Genomic DNA, 19,903 nt, shown 5'->3' on the forward strand with positions numbered 1-19,903 from the left:
TCATGAGTTCCATAAGTATCTATACTGTAGGCCGATAACAGAGGAGAAACCTACGATCAGTCATTCATATAAATGTTTTTCATTGGGATAACTTCAAGAGAATAAAATGTTAGGGAAATTGAGGGGACCCTGGGGTCCCCGGACCACACATTGAGAACCACTGTTCCAACGCATACAGAGGAGTGGGACACAAAGTGGTGTTGCTGATTCTGTGCTAATGAAGCTTCTTCACCTTATCTTCAGTGGCCTTTACAGCATGGCAGTATGCAGGGATATCACAAGGGCCTTTGTTTCCTATGGAGATTACTATATCTATCTCTATCTGTCTACATACCTCTCTGTCAGTCTCTCTCTTTCTCACTCTCTGTTTCTCTCTCCTTCTCTAATCCCTCTCTCTCATTATCTCTCTCTCTCTCTCTCTCTCTCTCTCTCTCTCTCTCTCTCTCTCTCTCTCTCTCTCTCTCTCTCTCTCTCTCTCTCTCTCTCTCTCAATTCAATAAAATTTCAATTCAAAGGGGCTTTATTGACTTTATGGCACATACGTTTACATAGCCAAAGCCAAACAAAACAAAGCAAAACAATCAAACAGAGAAATCAGAAGAAATCAGTACAATACAGAAGGAATTTGTATGATTTGTGTGATTGACAGTCTTTATGGTGGTTGTATTCCGTTGGATGTCCTTTTCTTCTCACAGCAGCTGTGTTTGCACATTGTTGTATTTCTCCCAGTAGGTATGGGAGTTTTGAGTTATTTGCCATGTTTTCAAAGTCTCTTTGGGTGTTTGCAATTTGTGGGAAGTATATGTCTCTGATGTCTTGGTATAATGGGCAGGTTGTTAAGAAGTGTAGCTCGGTTTCCACCTCTCCTTTTGTGCAGTGGGTGCACAGTCTGTCTTCTCTTGGGAGCCAGGTCTGCCTATGGCGGCCTTTCTCGATGGCTAGGCTGTGCTTGCCGAGTCTGTACCTAGTCAAGGGTCTCCTTAGTTTTGGATCAGTCACATTGCTCAGGTATTCTGCCAGTGTGTACTCTCTGATTAGGGCCAAATAGCTTTCCAATTTGCTCTGGTTTTGGGTTGATTCTTTCCAATGTGTCAGATAGTTTTCTTTTAGTTTTCTTATAATTTGGTTTAGTCCAGTGTGGTTTCTGTCTGGTGGCTCTGCTTGTGTTTGTGAGCAGAGTCCCAGGGCCCTATTCCCCGTACCTGGTTCAACTAAGTCGATCAAAAGTCCCATTATCCAGATTAAATTAACCAGATGTTTGAATCCGGGATTTCCCTGTTCCTCGAAGGTGGATTCAGTCTCGTTCATTCGAACCAGACTTGATACTCAGGATCAGTGCGCGCGGCCGCTTCAGTTGAAAAGACAGCAGGTGTCGATCGCAGAAATCCTGATTTTCTAACGGCATTGATTGATTAATTTAAAACTTTATTAACAAGATTGCAGAATGGGTACAATACAGTACGGCTCAACAGGGACGTGCACAGGACTTTAGAGGGGCAGGTGCTCAAAGGCTGAAAAGGGCACTACACTTGTGTGTATATATTAACCGAGCACGATTTTTAAGGGCCCTTTTCGGGCGGGGGGCCCCCTTTTTATGCTTTTTGGGGGGTTTTGGTGATCAAATATTGAATATTGAACTATAATAATCAGTGCAGGAGCTCACTTATCCTTGAAAGACACTTTTATCACTGACTTAAAAAGCCCATACATCTCCATAAATGTTCAGGGGGGAGGGAATAAGTGCTTACCCTACAGACCCCAAGAAGTGCTGTATATTCTGTATTGTTTAATATAAATGCATTTTTTATTCCAATCCCGATTTGTATTTGAGATTCCCAAATCCCATCGGACTTGACTTCTTCGTGTCCCTCAATGAGTGTAATACCAGCATTCAACTGTATGCGCCACAAGCGGTTTCTATCATCATCATCATCACCACCCACGCTATGCATAAAATATATAGGTCCGCGGAGAGGCACGCTGAGGAGGCCGTGCAAACTGCAATGGAATATGGGGCATCTCTCTCTCTTTACCTAATATTTTGATTCTATCCTGAAATTTTTCAGTTGGAAGGGCAGTCTATATGCGTAACGGTAAAAAAAATAAAAAAAGGGCACTTTTTTGATGAGGCTCAAAAAGGCAGGTGCTCAAGCACCCCTTGGCCTCTATGTGTGCACGTGCCTGCGGCTCAATAGCCTCGCCGACAAGTTAAATGCATAATCTATAGGCACATTTTAAGTCCCTTATTACCCCAATCAATCAGATTATATTTATTTAAATGTAACTGCTGGCAATAGGCTTAATGCCAATGGAATGAATAATCAAATGAGATCTTGCTAGCGAAAATAATTATTTCAACTCTTTCAGAATAAGTATACAAAAACAAGCCCAAAGATAAAGAGTATATCTAATTGATACGAATGAATAGATACTTATGAGGATATCTCTACTGTATGCGCTTAGGTATCATGTAATATAATAAATACATCGTTCCTAAAGTTTTCAGGCTGCGACCCCCGAAATAATGGTGTCAGAGAGCCGCGACCCCCACTATTATATAGAGGTGGTTGAAACATGCAAACGTTCACACGCACACATATGCATTGGAGGCTTTTAACACGCACAATAACTACACAAAATAACACAATAATCAAACAACCATAAAATGAATACATATAGCGTGTTTCATTTAGAAGGCTATAATGTTCAACTCACCTAATGAGATGGATGGGCATAGTCTGGGTTTAATTTTGGAGACAGCGACTCGGAGATCATCCTCCACATTCATTCAGACGTGATCTGTACTTATTTTTTATATAAGTCAGTGCAGATAATGTTCTTTTCGAATAGGTAGGTATAGCTGTGCCGCGTATTCCCCCTCAATTGATATCTAGTCGGCATCGGAGGTGGGCAGCGAGCTGGGACACATTCTCCATCAGAAACAAGTGCGCCTCATCCCGCAGCTCAAACAGGTGTCATGCAGTATGTAGGAAATCCATAGGCTGAATATGATTTATTATCAGCATTTATTTGACCAGTTTAATGTATTTTAATTGTTTTTAATTATAGGCCTATTTCACACATTCTATGAAATCAATACATTCTGGAAATCATCTCGCGAAAACATTATTCAGAATGGTATAATGGGATCAAATAGCACCTACGGGAGGCTGCAATTCAAAACTGGCCCCCGTAAATGTCCAAACACCCCCTCCCACCCACCCACCCCCTCCCAATGTACAGTTTCCTCCCCCTCGTATATATAATTTCTGTTAGGATCTCTGTTTAACAGTACTGTATATTTGCATATCTTGTATGTCACAAATGTAACAGTACTGTATATCTGTATGTCATGTATGTCATAAATGTCATGATATATCTGTATTATCTGTATGTCATGTATGTCATAAATGTCATTATGAATTGAAAATGGGGGACCCTGATGTAAACAAGACGAAAGTCTTTCTCTGGGTCTGCATCCCCTTAACAATTGTGTGTATTGAGCCGTACTGTATTGTACCCCATTCTGCAATCTGTTAATACAGTTTCCAATCAATCAATCAATCTCTGAGGAAGGGAGCTGCCATTTTGTTCCGAGGGAGTGGCCAGCTTATATCCAGCTAACTCAACTAAACCTGCTCTGGAGCAGGTTCAAACTTTTTGATCTGTTGCCATAGTGACTTAGAAAATCCGACGTCGGGGAACGGAAATGTCTGGCTTAAGTCAAGCTATGCTGAACATTATCCGGCTAACTCAGTTAGCCAGGTACGGGGAATAGGGCCCTGGACCAACTGGCTGAGCGAGCATCTCTCTAGGCCCTAGTCTAGGGTCTCTCTGTAGGTGAGGGCTTTGTTAGACAGACTCTTAAATGCTCTTTTTTGGATTTTGATAATTAGTGGGTATCTTCCTAGTTCTGCTCTGCATGCATTATTTGGGTACAGAGAATGGATTTGCAAAATTCTGCATGCAGAGTCTCAATTTGGTGTTTGTCCCATTTTGTGAAGTCTTGGTTTGCAAGTGGGCCCCAGACCTCGCAACCATACAGGTAAATTGGTTCTATGACGGAGTCTAATATTTTGAGCCAGGTTTGAATTGGAATGTCTAGCTTGATGTTTCTTTTGATAGCGTAAAAAACCTTCTTGCTTTGTCTCTCAGTCTCAGGTCGTTCACAGCTTGGTTGAAGTTCCCTGTGGCAATGATGTTTAGGCCAAGATAGATGTCGTTTTTTGTGTGTTCTAGGGCAATTGTGTCTAGGAGGAATTTGTGTTTGTGTTGTTGTAGGCTGGGCCTTTTTTGGAATATCATGACTTTTGTTTTGGTTAGATGTACTGTCAGTGCCCAGGTCTGGGAGAATTTGTGTAGAAGATCGAGGTGCTGCTGTAGCCCTTATTTTGTTGGAGACAGCAGCACCAGATCATCTGCAAACAGTATGCATTTGACTTCTGTGTTTGCTAGGGGGATGCCATGTGCGGCAGCTTGTTCCAATGTTTTTGCCAGTTCATAATGTATATGTTGAAGAGGGTTGGACTCAAACATACAAAGCCATAAACGGTCTCGCCCCAGCCTACATAAAGGAACTCCTGGTCCAATCAGCCAGCTCCAGTTCCCTCAGATCAAACAATCAAATCTGCCTCAAAATCCCACACACAAGACTGGTGACGAAACTCTGGAACAAGCTCCCACTAAACTTAAAATCTGCAAGCACTCTACGGACTTTTAAGGCCATGCTCAAAACCCACCCTTTCGCCATAAAAAAATCCATGAACTAGTTTTTTATTGTAGTATGACTGGTGTATTATGTCCGTCCGTTCTCTATCTGCTTGGTTGGCCTGCATGTATTTTCTTCTGTTTTCGTATTGTTCCTTTCTGCTTTTCTTTTCCCCCGGGCTGCGCCCCGGGCGATGTAACTATTGGTTGAGGGGCGCAATTTATATAAATGTATCATATCATATATCAAACTGCACCCGTGTCTAACCCCACGGCTTTGAGGAAAGAAGTATTTTTCCTCAAGCCTCACAGCATGTGTTGTTGGTGTACATTGACTTTATGATGTTGTAGGTTTTCCCTCCAATGCCACTTTCTAATAGCTTGTACAGCAGACCCTCAAATTGAGTCTAATGCTTTTTGGAAGTCAACGAAACAGGAGTATAATTTGCTTTTGTTTTTATTTATTTGGTTGTCGATTAGGGTGCTGAGGGTGAGAAATGTGGTCTGTTGTACGGTGATTTGGTAGGAAGCCAATCTGTGATTTTCTCAGGGCATTGTTGTTAGTGAGGAAATGTATGAGTCTGTGGTTGATGATCATACAGAGGATTTTTCCAAGGTTGCTGTTGACACAGATCCCACAGTAATTTTTTGGGTCAAATTTGTCTCCACTTTTGTGGAGCAGTGTTATGAGTCCTTAGTTCCAAATATTGGGGAAGATCTTGAAGCTAAGGACAATGTTAAGTAGTTTTAGTATAGCCAATTGGAATTTGGATTTGGTTCTGGTAGTCTTTTATGGTTGACTCTAGAATTTGTAGTCTCTCTCTCTCTCTCTCTCTCTCTCTCTCTCTCTCTCTCTCTCTCTCTCTCTCTCTCTCTCTCTCTCTCTCTCTCTCTCTCTCTCACACACACACACACATGCAAGTGCACAACCACACATACAAACAGCCACACTATACGAACACAACCACCACACTATACGAACACAGCCACACATAGAAACACAACCACACATATGAACACAACCACACTATATGATTATGAACACAACCACACATACGAACACAGCCACACATAGAAACACAACCACACATATGAACACAACCACACTATACAAACACAACCACACATAAGAACACAGCCACACTATATGATTATGAACACAACCACACTATACAAACACAACCACACATACGAACACAGCCACACAATTTGTACGAACACAGCCACACATACGAACACAGCTACACATACGAACACAACCATAGGCCTACATACGAACACAACCATAGGCCTACATACGAACACAACCACTATATGAACACAGCCACAAACTAACACAACCACACATACGAACACAACCACACATATGAACACAACCACACTATACGAACACAACCACACATAAGAACAAAGCCACACTATATGATTATGAAAACAACCACAGCCGTAAAATAATGTGAATCCCTACCCACCTTCAAAACCACTCTAAAAAAGCACCTACGGGAGGCTGCAATTCGAAACGGGCCCCGGTAAATGTCCAAACACCCCCCCACCCCCTCAAATGTATATATTCTCTTTTAGAAACTCTCTCTGTAAATAAACAGTACTGTATATTTGTATAGCTTGTACTGTATGTCATAAATGTCTGGATGTAACAGTACTGTATATCTGTATGTCGTGTATGTCATAAATGTTATGAATTGAAAATGGGGGACCCTGATGTAAACAAGACGAAAGTCTTTCTCTGGTCTGCATCAGAGCATGTGAGCGGAGCGGAGCGCTCGAGAAATCCGCTCTTCGCTCTAGACGTCTGGTTCTGCTCTAATTTGCTCATGTTGGCCCCGCCTCCCCAAGTCGCTCACCGCTCGCTCACCGCTCACCTTCATTTACGAATCAAGCACTCCCCGCTCCACAGCTCGCTCAGCAGAATTTCTTTTGGAGCATGGTGTAAATTAGCTTGATTTGACCAAACTACAACAGTCTCTGCACCCCCTGGGCCCCTTAACAATTGTTTGTATTGAGCCGTATTGTATTGTACCCATTCTGCAATGTTTTTTATTATCTTTTCCCCCCTCCTTTTTTTCCGATTTTCTCCCATCCCACTGTTAGTCGTTATGCCAATTCCAAACTCCCTTCCTGGTTGTTGCGCACCCCCCCTACTGTTGGTCCGAGAGGCCGGAGACGATCACATGCTATCCTCCGACACATGAACCAACTCATTGCCAGACGTGAGCGATTCGACTCACGCTCACGGCAATGAATCGGCTCTTATGAACGAGTCGCTCATGACCGACCCATCACTAGCGTCTGACTATTTCGCGCGTGCAGCATTGGATGCCAGCGGCAGATGGACTGAAGATGAAAGTTGTTGCATGTTAGACAGTTCAGTCAGGCTAGCCATCCTGGTTAAAGACAGGGACAGCTAGTTAGCTTTAGCTACGTTATAATATTAAGTGTGGTTCAGTCGGGATATAGCCATGATGATGTCGGCTAGTAGCTAGCTTAGCTAAATGCTAACTAGCGTTAGCTAACCTAGAGACAGCGCGTGCAGCCAAGATGAAGATGATGGTCGTTCGGCAGATGAACTTCGTCAACTCCACGCGGTTGTCTCCATCCTCTTGGACGTTTGGTGAGTTTTTAATGCCCTCTATTCTATTCCCGCCGTGGATCTCTCTCTCTCTCTCTCTCTCTGGAGCCAAACTGGCCGACTAGCTGTTGTAGTAGTAGTAGTAGCTAACGGTGTGTGGCCTGGTGTCAGCACCTGTATTGCTTTTCTCACGTTACAGTTTTTCAGTGGTAGCCGCATAGCTTGCTTCTGCGTTAGCTAATGGTTAGCGATAGCCGGGTTGAGCTAACTGTTAGCCAGTTAGCTGTTTAGCTACGACGTTAGCTGCCGGCTGCGCTCGGCTGGGAACGTTAGCTTGATGCTATCAGTTAGCCTAGAGTTAGCTGTTAGCTTGTGCTACGACCATTGACATTAGCCGTGAGAATAGCAGGGGGTTCTGGCACTCTGACTACGACATCATCTTTGACAGAAGATGTAGTCGGGCCTGCACCATGACAAGGCTCCGGCCATAGCTTATTTTTGTCCCGCCAGCGAGAGGCCTTTCGTCAACGTGGAGACCTGTGTTGCGGCCTTTCGCCCTGCGTTCCTTGGTGCAGGTAAGATGAATGAAAATGTAATGACATTACCCCACTCTTCCTTCCTTCCCCTCCCAAATGTTTTGTTAATAACGATGTTTTTTTCCAGGCAAAACATATGTTACTTCACAACATTTGGAGATACGACATGTGCTGTGTGTGAATTTTTTGATAGCTTGGGAAGCGTTGGGCCGTTGGCCAAAGCTGTGTGTGGCCTGGTGTCATTACCTGGCTAGCCTATTTAGCTGATGTCGGCCATTGGCTCCTTGCTGCTTTGTTTTCTCTGGTATAGACCCTCTTCTCTTTGGATTTAAGTGTTGATCTTTGTCCTTTTGGATCTCTCATACATGCTCTCTCTCTAACACACACACACACGACAAACACACATGCTCTCTCTCTCTCTCTCTCTTTCTAACACACACAGTCTGCCTATGGCGGCCTTTCTCGATGGCTAGGCTGTGCTCGCTGAGTCTGTACCTAGTCAAGGACCTTCAGTCACAGTGCTCAGGTATTCTGCCACTGTGTACTCTCTGTTTAGGGCCAAATAGCATTTCAATTTCTTTCCAATATGTGTCTCTCTCTCTCTCTCTCTCTCTCTCTCTCTCTGTACACTGTATATTGACTGTAGAACGGGAGCTCTCTCTCGCTCTCTCTCGCTCTCTCTCTTGCTATATGTTGACTGTATCATGCCCAGCCTCGGGCAGCGCTATTATTTAAGAATATGTTGACTGTATGAAAAAAAAAAAAAAAAAAAATATCGCGTTTAAATCTCGCACAGGGCCTCGCATTTCTCCCAGGCGGCCCTGTGTATATTACATCAGTTTCTGTGTGATCGTGTGCACTGAGCGGCCCGGAGCAGCTTGGAGCGGAGGACAGCTCTCGCTCCGGAAGTCGCGCCGACCCATTTTAAAACCCACTCCGTCACTCACTTCAAAACCACCCGCTCCGCTCCCGCGCCGCGCCGCTCACATGCTCTGGTCTGCATCCCCTTAACAATTGTGTGTATTAGGCGGTTAGGTGGCCGAGCGGAGATTGCGTTCGTCACCAGCCCCGGAGCTGTGAGCTCGATTCGCCTGTTCGAATCCAGCTCACAGCTCCGGGGTTGTCACCAGCTTGGCTGGCCGTCTGCACTGATACAATTGGCTGTATCAGAGGGTGGGAGAAGCTGGCGGGGTGGGTCCGGGTCGTTGTAAACAGCGACTCCTACAGTTCGGTCGGGGCGCCTGCTAAGCGCGGATTGGACGTGAGGGGGATAGTGTGGTCCTCCCACACGCTACGCCCTCTCAATGAGAATCCGCGCTGCCAGGTGAAAAGAAGCGGTGATTGGCTGGACGTGTGTCGGAGGAAGCACGTGGTAGCCTCCACTCTCCCAGATGATCTGACTGTGGGGGGTAAGTGCGCAGCGATCAGGAAGGGACTGGGAATTGGCATACGACTAACATTGGGATGGGAGAAAATCGGAGGAAAAATGGAGGGGGAAAAAGACCAATAAAAAAAAATAAACAATTGTGTGTATTGAGCCGTACTGTATTGTACCCATTCTGCAATCTGTTACTAACATTTTCAATCAATCAACACAAGCATTTCTTATGAACGCTGAACTCTGCTACAACTTAAAAATTAAATAAAGCATAATAAAAAGTTTGGATGTCTTGTGTTGTGTGCATTGTTCACAGTTCTATTGGGTTTTATTCCATGTTCATAGATGCTCCTCACATCTGTCCCCCTTCTCTCTCTTTCAGATATCTATTGCTTGAATATATTCTAGTGTTTCCTACAGGTCTTAAGGTTATATGAGGTGACTACAGGCAGTGGCATATATATCATCATATAAAAAAGACACAAATACAAACACCAACATAACATCCCTCGCACATGCAATAATTGTTAGTACATTTTGTATAGTAGTAGTACAAATTAAATACCAAACACAACAAATATAACAAACAAACAAAATAAGCATATAGACATGATGGCAATAAGTTCTTTACATCTTTTGTTGTTTTTCAGACCATTCACTTTCCAGCATATAATAGAAATAGTACAATGGGGGGGGGGGGGGGGGGGTGGAGTTGGGTATGGAGGGTGAGGGTGAAGGTGGAGGTAGGTATAGGAGGTGAGGGTGGAGGTGGTGGAGGTGGGGGTGGAGGTTGAGGTGGAGGTGGGGGTCAAGGTGGAGGTGGGGAGTTTCAAATAAAACAGAGCACTAATCCTCATACTATTCTGCCAAAAGGCTTGTAATACAAAATGTGATATTATTAGCATGTTATATAGTATCTACTTTTGCAGATACTACCTTTGTTGGGACGGGAGATACACTTTGCAGTCATTTTAGTTTCACTATTTGTGCTGGTTAATTTTGTCCTGGGGGACCACACTGTACAACAGCCCTGATTTCTATTTGGAAAGTTCCATCAGTTGTACAATCCAAGAGTAGCCTAATGTGCTCTGAATCCTAATGGGACACTGCAAGTCCGATATTCCTGACTCAGTCCCGGACCTTGCTCTTCCAAACAACCAGAAAAACGAGGAGAGGGATGAGGCTCACAGGGATGAGGGTGAGGACGACCACCATGCTGTGCGGCGCGTCCGTTAAGAGCGTGTCTTCGTCGGAGCAGTGGTGGAAGTACTTGGAGTGCATGTCGAGGAAGAAGTCTTGCACCGTGGGGTTGGGGTAGTAGCAGCGTGCCAGTTTAGTCCACAGCAGCTCCATGCAATCAGTCATGTCATTGTACGGCCTGCAATACATGGAAAAGTCATCAGCCTAATAGATAATGGTATGTGGCTCATACCATTATGAGTATGTGAATTTAAAACAACCTATTGTCCGTACTACTCTAAAAAGAAAGTGCATCTCAGTTTGTGGGGTATCCATTTGGAATGGCCTTGATGTAGCAATAAAAACTAAACTAAGTACTATTGAAATGTTTAAATGCAGATATAAACAGGAATTCTTGGGACAAGTATAAGTTAGAGGAACTTGAAAATAATGTGAACTAGTATATTTGTAATTATTTATTTATCTTTTGCTGTAGTGAATAGGTATATTATTTTTGATATTGATAGATAACTTATTACATATTAATATGATATTGTAAGGAAGGGGCAGGACCAGATAAGCTTTGCTGATTTCTGTCCCTTCTCGAACAAAACCATTTGTCTTGAGCTATGTTGACAATTGCTTCCATGTCTAGGAAGATATATTTTATTTAATTTTATTTGTATTTTATTTATTTAGTTTATTTTATTTTATTTGTATTTAGTTTTTGTTATTTCAAGTTTGTGTGTTTATGGTTGTTCGAGATAAATAAAGTAAATCAAATCACTCCAGAGCTTGACGCCATTTGGGAAATGTAACGCTTGAAAATGTTTGCTAGTAACATTAGCTATAACATTAGGTCTAATGCTTGGTAAAATAACAGCCGTTGATAACATTAGGTTGTATCCATAACCATTTCTACCATTAGCCTCTAAACCCTGGAGGAGTCATGTCATAGTTTTAAGACCCGCCTGGTTCCAGAGAAATTAGTTTTCTTACCATAGGCATTTATCAAGGTAGAGGGTTCATACGGTTCCACTTATTCAATTGGTCTGACATTTGACAAGAGCAGAGTTGAGCATAATTAATGCCAAGGCTCTCATCCACATTCATTCATTTTCTCCCCCTGTGCAGTGGTCTATACCAATATTTGACCAATCACAAGAGCACAGCTACTCTGACATGGCATCACTTGACATTCTTGTTGGTTATTGCTGCCATCATCTTTGCTTTTTTAGCATTAATAAAACGTTAAAATGAAAACTACAGTCAAGTGAAGTCATGTAATCATGAGTATATCATTCCAATAGTGTATTCTGTCTGTTGTTTTGACTATTTTGGTTTGGTAATGTCGTCCTCTCAGCTCTGCAGTGTTCGCTCGAGATTGGTTTTCAAATGCAATTAACCCTTTCCTGGAATGAATGAATGAATGAATGAAAACTTTATTTAACAGATTGCAGAATGGGTACAATACAGTACGGCTCAATACACACAATTGTTAAGGGGATGCAGACCAGAGAAAGACGTTTGTCTTGTTTACATCAGGGTCCCCCATTTTAAATTCATATCGACATTTATGACATAGGGACATACAGGTATTTAGTACTGATACATTTGTGACATAAACGGTATTCAAATAAACAGTACTGTTACCCATAGATCCTGACAGAGTATATACATATGATGGGGAGGGGACTGTACATTAGGAGGGGGTGATTTTATTTTATTTTATTAGGGATCCCCATTAGCTGGTGCGATAGCAACCAGCTAGTCTTCCTGGGGTCCACACACAAAAAAACATACAAAAACAATCACTATTGCAAAAAAACTAAATTATTAAAAGTCAGTACACACAATGCATAATGAACCTACTGTAACAATTAATATAGCTAAAATTACATTAGTGTAAAACAAAAACAAAAAATTACTTTACAGTGTTAAAAACAATTTAAAAACTATTTAAGATTCTTTTTAAAAGTGAATCTACTGTAAATGCAGCAGAGGTTCCGAGGCAGGCCATTCCACAGAGTTAATGCTCTAAAAATAAAAGATCTCCCCAAAGCGCTGGTTCTAGGACCTGGCAATTCAAGCTGCCCACTACTGGAACCTCTAGTCTAGTGTAATGCTCGTGCACAGTATTACTAAAAACAATCTGATTATGTATAAAAACAGGAGTTTTACTGCTCATGACCAACTTGAACAGCACAAGTATATTAAAAGACAATCTATTTTCAACGTTAAGCCAAGAGAGGCGGGCATGCATCCGGCTCACATTAGACCTTAGTGAGCAGCCCAGTACCAACCGTGCTGCCCTGTTCTGGACCACCTGGAGCTTCCTGAGGTCACCACTGGCAGCAGATGACCACATCGCAGAGCAATAGTCAAGATGACATAAAACTAAACTTTGCACTATCAGACATAAAAGGGGACGGGCAACAAAAGAAGCACATTTCCTGGAAATACCAATTGCTCTTCCCATTTTTAAAACAATATAATTAATATGCTGAGACCAAGACAGAGTGCAATCCAGCATCACTCCAAGGAGTTTAGTACTTTCAACTTGTTGAACTGCCGAATTACACAAGTTTAAATGAAGCTTTGGATTTGTAGATAACCTGTGCCTTGTTCCCAGCACAATACATTTAGTCTTGGAGATATTAAGGACAAGTCTATTACATACTACCCAGTCATGCACAACTTTAAGTTCTCTACTCAAAACTTCATTAAGTACATTGCATGATGGTGCAGCGTAATACAATGTTGAATCATTTGCATAAAGAACTGTTTTAGCACATTTGGTAGCCCAAGATAGGTCATTAGTAAATACAGAGAAGAGCAAAGGTCCTAGGCAACTTCCTTGGGGCACGCCACACTCTAGACCTCTGCTACTGGACAGGCTGCCATTTAGATACACCTTCTGTGATCTAGAGGACAAATAACTTAGTATCCACTTCAAAGCAGAAGAGTTAAAACCATAACATTTAAGTTTATCAACCAGTAGAGAATGGTCCAGCACATAAATGCAGCACTAAAATCTAACAGCACAGCTACCACCAACATAGAGTTATCTATAGCTTTAAGCCAGTCATCAGTCATTTGTATCAAAGCATTGGAGGAAAAGTGACCAGCTCTATAGGCATGTTGAGAATCTGTTGCAAGCTTGTTTGAAACAAAATACTCTTGAATTTGTGAATGCACCAACTTTTCCATGATTTTGCTCAAGACAGGTAAAATACTTATAGGTCTAGAATTTCCCTCATTAAAAGCAGCTTTGGTATCCTTAGGTAAAGGAAAAACCTTAGCCTCCTTCCACATCTTTGGAAATAGAAATATACATACGGCAGGGAGAGAATATATACATGCGGTGGGGAGGAGACTGTCTATTAGGAGGTGATGGGGGGTTTGGGCATTTACGGTGGCCAGTTTCGAATTGCAGCCTCCCGTAGGTGCTCTTTAAGAGCGGTTTTGAATGTGGGTAGGGATTCACATTCCTTTACAGCTTTGGGTAGGGTGTTCCACATTGATGTGGCATAATTGTGAAACGTGTTTAGTCCCTTGTTTGAGCCGAATCAGGGTTTAACATGATTTGTTGAGCTTCCTCTGGTGTAGTGGTTGTGGTATTCACTGACCTTTGGGAAGTATTTTGACATGTACATGGGTACCTTAGTCGTATAGTGTATCTTGTAGACCATTGCAAGTTGCTGTACTCTGTCATCTAATCTAAGCCATCCTACAGTAGGTTGTCAAAGTGGGCAGGGGTGAGGTGGGTTCTGGGGGTAAGGTCAAGTAGTAGTCTGACCAGTTTGTTTTGTGATGTTTGTAATCTTGTTTTTAGCGCCTTTGAGGTGCTTTGGTACCATGAGGTGCAAGCATAGTCGTAGTACCCTTGAATGAGTGCTCCTGCCAGAGTCTTCAGGGTATTCTTGTTTACCAGAGAGGAGATCCGGTACAAGAATCTAGTTCTGTATCATAGTCGGTTCCGCTCGGCGTCACTCATGCACTGTCCTCGCACACGTGCACGCGCACTGAATAAAGACCACAATGTACCTTTAATCCCAATATTTGTCTGACCACACCCCTATCAGCTCACCTACATAAGCAGGTGTGTGGTCACCTGCTCTCCTCCTTTCTCGCTTTCACCACAAGGAAGTGCCTCGGTAGATCCCCACTTGACGTGATGTGATGGTAGGAGAAGAGTTGGAAAACGAGATACGTTGACATCATATCTTTATTTTCTCTCTCACTATATTCGAGAAAATACGGCGATATTGTCTTTGTACTGGAGTGTCTGGAAGATGATGATCATTCTAAAAATCCTCCACCGGTTTTCGTATTGGGAGTTCGCGCCGCTACATGCTTTCCAACTGCAGTCCTTGCTGTGTGCTGGTTGCGGTAAAGGCACAGCTGGACTGTAGGACGCGCTGCTGTTGTGAGAAGCGGTGGGTTCCAGGTTTGGTGAGTTATGTTTTTGCTGGCGAGCTCCACTTGTCTGTTAGTGCTATGGGGGCTAGTTGACAATGTTTATGAAAACCGGCCCCAGACTAGGGTCTTTTGTTCAGCCTCTTAGGCGACGGCGGAAGACCTTGGTCTGAAGCCCATTATAATTAACTAGTGGGCCACGACCAATAACACTGCTGATCCCTGTGTTTTCTGGACGAGTGGTTGTTTCTCTGTCACCGTGAGGCCCCTTCTTTCATAATACAAATGAGAGTATTCCCTCATGAGGAAATATGGGCATGTATGTTCGTTAGCGGAAGATCTGTGTTCAAGTCAGCTACAGGCCAGTTGGGTATTGTGCTGGCTCCGTCGGGTGTTGGTAAAATCACTGTTGTAAAACTGTGTTAACATCTTGTTTCTCTTCTCTCTTAAACAGTGAGGAGGGTTTCAGAACGGCGGCCTGTCTGAGTGATTGTTATATCATTGTGTACAAGTTCAGGTGATAGCTGCTTAGCTTATGTGCTAGTGGTGGCCTACTGTTAGCCAGTCAGCTGTTAGCTGCGGCGCTAGCCTGTTGTGATCACTAGGCTAGGAAACGTTAGCTTGCGTGCTAGTTATGGCCTACCTAGGCTAGGCTAGGAAACGTTAGCTTGCTGCTATCGGCCGAGTGCGGCCGTTAGCTTAATGCTACACTGTTGAACGTGCTTTGATTATAACATGTTTTAAACACTCTTGAATACGACGTCATCTTTGACAGAGGATGTTCGTCGAACCTGCGGCAAGGACTGCGTCAACAAGGGGGACCGTAGCGACGGGATGGAGCGGCGACGCTGCCCAGGTCGACAACACAGAACGGCTGTGTTTACTACGGTGCCTTGTTAGAGGCTGCAGTTTCGCTTGATCTGCGCTCAAGGTAGGCAAGGTCTGACCAGACCTTGAGCACGTCTTCTTGCTTTCCCTTCTAAATGTTTTGTAAATAACGATGTTTTCCAAAACGAGTGTTGCTGCACTACATTTAGGATACGATGCGAGTTATGTGTGAATTGTCTTGTCACTGGTATTTAGCTTCTCCATGCAAATCGGGTTGTTTGTTACAGATGTGAAAATGATCTGGTTTGTTGTGTTGAGAAACATCATGTGTGTTTATGTACTGTGTACTCACAACTAAGGGGGTTAAACTAACCTATAAAGCTATGCTTAGTGACATATGAGTAAAGAATGATTCTTTTCTCAGCCTGTAATGACAATGAACAGTGTGTTCACATATTAACAGGTTTACCTGTTCAACTGGCCGTATTAAGGGTAAAGTAGGAGGGTTGTGTTTTCCCCCCGGTTCCCTGGGGACTTCTTCATCCTCCTCTCAGACATGTTGTTACACTACATTGTGTCACTGTGTGGTAGGGATACGATGTAACCCTTAGCTTGATTGCTGAGGTTGTGCTAAAACTGCTTGAGAAACTTTATTTTCCTAAAAGAAAAGATTGTTTGGTCGCTTTTCGTGTGTGCTTAGCAAGGCCTGTGGCCGATACTAATCGAGAATTATGTATTCTCTCATTATGAAAAACGGCGTTCCTCTGTAGAGTGTTTTTGCCATTTTTTGTAGGTGATGATGGGTTGTGTTTGTCATGTGACCTCAGTGGCGGCTCTACCACTAGGGGCGCTAGGGCGCCGACCCACCTGCTGGCCAGCTGCTGTTAAATCAGAGAAGAAGAGAATACAACTTTTTCGTTTTTGTGTTTTATAGCCCTATAAATAATATAAACATGTTTAAAATTAATAATATTTACTCATTTTAAGTATGTTTGTATTTCCAATGCACAATATAACGTTATTATCTAAATTAAAAAAACATCGTTTTCCAGAGCAGGAAGTGACATCACGTTTTTTTAATTTTTTAAATTTTTTCGTATTTCTCGGGGGCAATACGCGATAGCGCTCTGCGTGCGCGTCACAGTTTGATCGCTGTCTCCGTCACAGCCAATCAGTGCATACGGCGTTGTGCGTTGAAATATGACTATTATGTTGGAATCCGAGCGCGATTTGAAGCGGTCTAGCCAGCAGCGTGAACTTCCGTGAAGGATTTTCCATAGCCGCATTTCGCGGAGACGCTCTCTGATTGGCCGACGCCAGCATTTTTTTCCATGGCAGAATTTCACAGAGACGATCTCTGATTGGCCGAATCCAATTTCTAATGTTCTAATGTTCCAATTCTAGCTTCTAGCTTGGTTGAGATAGTTGTGTTGTTGTGAGATGCATGCAGCTGTTTGTCTTAGAGCGTGCCGTGCCGTGACTGCAAGTTCTTTAGACTGTTAAGCTTAGGCACTCTTTCAAAGTTGGTTAAGGTTAGAGTTTGTCTTAGAGCATGGCGATAGAACGCCAGGTAGTTTGCAGGCTGTTCGAGCGGAAATGGACAAAGGAATGTACTTGTTGAGTGTTGTGGCAACGAGCTCAGCTGAGCTAACACTTGGCTAACTGCTGTTTGTCTTGCAGCTGTTTGTCTTGGAGCGTGATGGCAAGTTCTTTCAACGGTTAGGCTTAGGCACTCTTTCAAAGTTGGTTAAGGTTAGAGTTTGTCTTAGAGCATGGCGATAGAACACCAGGTAGTTTGCAGGCTGTTCGAGGCGGACATGGACAAAGGCACTCACAGTACTTGTTGGCTATTAACAAGCTATATTATGGATGCAGTGTGGAGGGACATGCATGGACAATGGATGGACATCAACACAGGCTGGATGGACAATGCCATGGAGTGGATATACTTTATCAACAAGCCCTTCTCTGCCAACAACAAGGTAGATTAGCGATATTTCTCTCTCTCTCTCTCTCTCTCTCTCTCTCTCTCTCTCTCTCTCTCTCTCTCAGCCACTCAGCTAACGCTGGCTTCTCTCTCTCTCTCTTCTCTCTCTCTCTCTCTCTCTCTCTCTCTCTCTCTCTCTCTCTCTCTCTCTCTCTCTCTCTCTCTCTCTCTCTCTCTCTCTCTCTCTCTCTCTCTCTCTCTCTCTCTCTCTCTCTCTCTCTACTGCTGGCCATTCATGAAGCGAGACATTGCTGATTGTTTATTTATCGATGGCTCATTGATTTAACTACTGCAGCTCTCTCGGATTTAAAATACGTGGATTATGGCTTGTTCAATATCGTCTATGTTTGAATGAATTAATGAATGAGAACTTTATTAACAGATTGCAGAATGGGTACAATACAGTACGGCTCAATACACACAATTGTTAAGGGGATGCAGACCAGAGAAAGACGTTTGTCTTGTTTACATCAGGGTCCCAGATTTTCGATTCATATCGATAGTTTAATAGCTAGCCTTGGCTCGTTTAACAATATGCAAAATATGTGTACAGCCCTGTACTCATACTGAAGTTATTCTTGGTATATAATAGGTCTGATTGTGTAACGAATCGATTCCACGTCGCGCTGTGTGTGAGAGAGAGAAGGAGAGAGGGAGAGATCTGCCTGTGTTTGTAGACGGGCGAGTTTTGTTTCTAACTTTTCTATTTATATATTGTGTTTCAAGTTGTGAATTAGAGTCTAGACTATACTTTATTTGACTGGTTGTGTGTTGTTGTAGTAACAGCTGAGCGACTCGTTCATAAGAGCCGATTCATTGCCGTGAGCGTGAGTCGAATCGCTCACGTCTTGCCATGAGTGTTGCGTGGTACTGTACTGTACATGTTTGCATTTTGCAAAATGTTTGGTATAGCGCCCCCTAGTGGCGAATACCCACCGGCCGCCACTGTGTGACCTACAACTGGGTTGGGCTGGCCACAGAAGCACATGTGTAAGTTTGATACCGGGGCTCTTGGATAGCCCTCTCTATTCTGTGTTTTTTCCTTAGTAAAAATCAGATAGCAGGTTAGCACATGCGCTGTTAGACGCTTTATGGAGCTGACTATGACTGTGTCATACTCTCTTTTTGTCATTACATCGTATCATGGGTGTGGGGTCGTAAAGGGGTGAACTGGTAACCTTTCCTCCCCCTTTTTTCTGTTGGTCAGGGGTAAACCCACCTGTCCTTCAAGGTTCCTGTCACGTTGCGGGGGGGGGGGGGGAGGGAGTTTCCTGGTCCCACGCCCTGGAATATTGGGCGTGTGCACCGCAGAAATTCCCCCGCCATAGAGTACGTCACTGTGCGCGTCTCTGTTGGTAGGACTTCCGTGTGCTGTTCAGGTCCATATGATGGATCTGTTTAAAACGGGGGGTGGTCAGGGCTCCTCCTCACGAAGCTCCTATTCGGGCCTTCTGTGAGTTGGGACTCTCCTTCCATGTGAGGGAGCCTCCTCAGAGTACAGAGCCTCCTCCTCAGATTGATAAGGTGAGTGGAACCTCAAGAAGGAGTCCTACTCTATTGTGTGTGTATTCGATTCAATTCGATTATTGAGTGTGTATGGGTTCAGTGCCTCCTCCCCGGAGAGCCCTAAAACCAAACTTTTACATGGCTCAAGGTGCAATATATTCTTTTCAATCTGTACAGCTCGCGTGGGAAGTCTCTCTGGGGATTTCCGTCTCCTATCTATGGGAGGGTGCTGGAATGTAAAAATGTAAAAAAAATTTACCCCCGGCCGTGTAGACTGGGATACATACAGTTGGTGCTTCCTTCTTTTCTTTTAAAAAGAGTTGGAGTTAGGAAGTATCACACCCCTCTTGTCGTTCCCCTGGGCGCCTTGGGGATTCAATGACAGGTCTAAATAGCCTGTTCATTGATGTGGTTCGTGTCCCAACGCACGCATAGTGCTAGCTCGGGGTGTTCTGTAATCAGGCGACTGACTGGCACGCCTTGGTTGCTTGGGGTTAAAACGGCGTTTTTATAAAGCAACTGGGATGGAGGTTTTTCCTCTTCCGACGACCTGTTTTGGTTGTCGACGGATTCTCGTTCATATCTGGGGGATGATGACGGAATGGATCTGAACATATGTAGAGGGGTCTCACGCCCTGGGGGTGGGCCACCGGGCACGGTTCGCCCCGAACGTCTGGGTGGCGCCTTCTTTTCATGTTTAAGATCAACACGCATATCTGCCCTTCTCCTGGAGTAGGCATGTCGGCGTGGTTAGGGCACGGGACTGGTTCTGGTCA

General features: G+C 43.6%; 1 protein-coding gene across 1 annotated transcript in view; it reads right to left on the reverse strand.

Annotated features, from left to right (window-relative positions):
* Positions 1–5,528: 5,528 nt before the first annotated feature.
* Positions 5,529–19,903, reverse strand: part of LOC311236229 (receptor activity-modifying protein 1) — an 84,543-nt gene continuing 70,168 nt past the window's right edge. The window contains exon 5 of the mRNA XM_084323878.1: positions 5,529–10,586. Coding sequence (XP_084180004.1) covers positions 10,337–10,586 — 250 coding nt within the window. The 3' untranslated portion in view covers positions 5,529–10,336. The remainder of the gene's footprint in view (positions 10,587–19,903) is intronic.

This window comes from Notolepis coatsorum (genome assembly GCF_963971535.1).
Source record: "Notolepis coatsorum genome assembly, chromosome: 10".
NCBI classification, from domain to species: Eukaryota; Metazoa; Chordata; class Actinopteri; order Aulopiformes; family Paralepididae; genus Notolepis; species Notolepis coatsorum.